A 2764-nucleotide genomic window follows, 5' to 3' on the forward strand; every position below is an offset into this window, starting at 1 on the left:
TATATATATATATATATATATATATATATGAACAATATTTTAGAATTTATACTCAAAGATTTTCACATTCACTTTATTTTCTTTTCAAATATACTCAAATTCACTTTTCTAAATATATTTTTCAAATCCAAACACACACTCTTAATAAAAGATAAATGTGACTTCATATATTAAAGAGGAACAAGGAAGAAACATGGATAATTTGAAAAAAAAAGAATGTTTTTGAGGTTGATTAGTATACGTAACAAGAGCAACAACCCTAGTAAGCAATAATTATGTGGTAGCATCAACACCTATTTTTTATAGCTATAAGATACAATTTGTCTAGTATAGTAGTATATTGTTATTATTATAGAAACTTTATGCATCAATAATGTATTTTTTTCAATTGTTTTGCTGAAATAATATATTGGATAGCATGAATTCAGATATAACCGCTCTTTTTTAACTATGTGGCTATTATTAATAATATCTTTTATTGAAAGATATATATTACATTTTTTTTAAGTTCATAAATATATATTACAAAATAATTTACTGTTCAAAATATAATTTCTCTGATAAAAAAGTGGCTCTACTGTAAGGAACATGCACATTCTCTCTGAGAGAATCTAAGCAGTATCATAGCTCATACAAATCCACAATGAACATGTGTATTTAGTACAGAATGACTTTAAATTTTTGAAGCTAGAATCATGATGGCTGATAAGGAAATCTATTCTGTGATCTGACCTCAAACACTGGTGAACCATACTTAGCTTCTCCCTTGTGATTCTGCACAAGATTTTGTGTATCAAAGTACCAACATGTCTCCCAATTGTGATGAACATGATCTCTGAGATGAGGATATCCTTGGTACAAGTATTTCAATGGATTGAAAACAGGAACTTCTCTCTCAACTTTATGCAGAAATCTGCTTCCATGTCTGTAATCTGCAGGATTGTACAGTGGAGACTCTTTCTTTGACATCAAATTTGCTCGGAGACACTTCTCTATAACCTTAGCCTCCTCCTTCAACATTTCTCTCATCTCTTTAATATTTCTCCGAACTTTGTAAGATCGTGTCGACCCATTGGAATTGCCAGGGACAGGGACTTTTTTAGATGTATATGGAATTCTATTGCACTCAAAGCAGAAATTTTTAGATCTTTTTGAGTCAAAACCTTTCCTTTTTGCAGCATCAGACAGACACATATATGCCTACAGAAATTATCCAATCAGCGTTTAATTAACTTCTTTACTCAAGAACACCGTGTATCAGAAACTCACCTCAGATATAAGTTTGAAAGCAATTTCAGCCTTTGGATGTTTGTTCTTGTCCGGATGAAGTTGCAGGGCTGAATCAAAAGCAACAGTTCTTGTTATACAGGAGAAAAAAACCATGAGAAAAAGAAGAAAAAAAAGGAGTTAAGCCTACCAAGTTTATGGTATTGCTGGCGGATGGTGAGCAACCCTGCATTTTCTTCCACCTATGAGAACCCAATATGGAGAGATTAATTAGCATGATCATATAAAAGAAGAGAGAAAAGTGGTAGTATAGTATGTATGAAATACTCACTCCAAGAATGCAGTACCAATCTATGAAAGGTGGCTTAGCAGGGTTTGAGAGAAGTGTATGAACACAGCCAAGTGAACGTGTGGAAATGGAGCAAATCTCCAACACTAACTGGGTTTTGTGATCTGATTCTTGTCCCATTCTGCTGTGATCTGAAGTGCAGAGGAAGAAAGGTGTTAGATATAGAGAAAGATGATGTTTGTTTTCAATGTCAGTAATAAGTAACTAATAACGAATGGAGTCGTTTGAAATAAAGAGCATGCATTACGGAGTAGATTTTTTTGAAGTAGATCAGTTGGTGGGAACAACAAACAGGTAGAAAGAGATGGAGAGATTAACGTTAATCTCTCCAAATGGCACAATTTCACACATCAAGACCTGTTTTATTATTTATTATTATTAATATTAAGGCCTATGGTATACAATAATTCAAAATCATTTCTGTTTCCGTGGCTATTTGTTGCGAGTTTCAACCAATAACACATCCTGTATATGAAAATACATTAACACCAATCAAGTAACTGATATTGTTAAATGCTACTTTGATTAAGCATGCAATATGAATAAACGTATTGTTTTATCACCATACTCATGGTGTAATGCAAAATTTGTGGTTTAGATTAATGTAAATATACGTTTAATGAATTGATTTTATAACTAACAGAAAGGTTTTAAGTTTTAATTTTACAAAATTAGGTCAAAGGCTAAGTTTAGCAGAGACCTCAACAGCTAAAGCATAAGAACCATGGTGAAAACTTAGAAACCCATATTAGCAATATAGCAATGATGAAAATATATATAGGTCCCTACCCTTATACGAAACTTCTGGTTGTAGGTAGATGTCTATATTGCTTTTTACTGTTTGATTAATTTGAGAAATGAGACTTACTAAATGAAAAATAAAAACCCTATTCAAGAGATGTATAAATTTTTAAATTTTTAACTTAAACTAGCAACAACAAAAATTTATAATATAGACTACCTATGATTAACTGTTGAAGAAGGCGTGGGTCTGATTTGGTAATATAAGATATTAGATATAATGGTTGGTAGCATCCTAAGGTAAAAAAGAGAGAGGTATGTATGTATTATTGGTACCTATGCAAACAACTATGAAGATATAAAAGAGCAAAAGTTTGACCTACACCTTGAATGCATTAAGAATGGTTTGTTCAACACTTTATGACTTTTTCAAAACTTCATATCGGT

The 2764-nt window shown here is 31.7% G+C and overlaps 1 protein-coding gene across 1 annotated transcript; it reads right to left on the reverse strand.

The window, feature by feature from the left end:
* Positions 1-533: 533 nt before the first annotated feature.
* On the reverse strand, positions 534-1895 carry LOC108322280 (uncharacterized). The gene is made up of 5 exons (XM_017554305.1): positions 1824-1895; positions 1559-1707; positions 1418-1469; positions 1270-1337; positions 534-1200 (listed from the first exon to the last, which is right to left on the reverse strand). The coding sequence occupies exons 2-5, from the start codon at positions 1694-1696 to the stop codon at positions 694-696; spliced, it is 765 nt and encodes a 254-aa protein (XP_017409794.1). The 5' UTR covers positions 1697-1707; positions 1824-1895; the 3' UTR covers positions 534-693.
* Positions 1896-2764: the final 869 nt, after the last annotated feature.

Source organism: Vigna angularis, chromosome 4 (assembly GCF_016808095.1).
Source record: "Vigna angularis cultivar LongXiaoDou No.4 chromosome 4, ASM1680809v1, whole genome shotgun sequence".
Taxonomy (NCBI): Eukaryota; Viridiplantae; Streptophyta; class Magnoliopsida; order Fabales; family Fabaceae; genus Vigna; species Vigna angularis.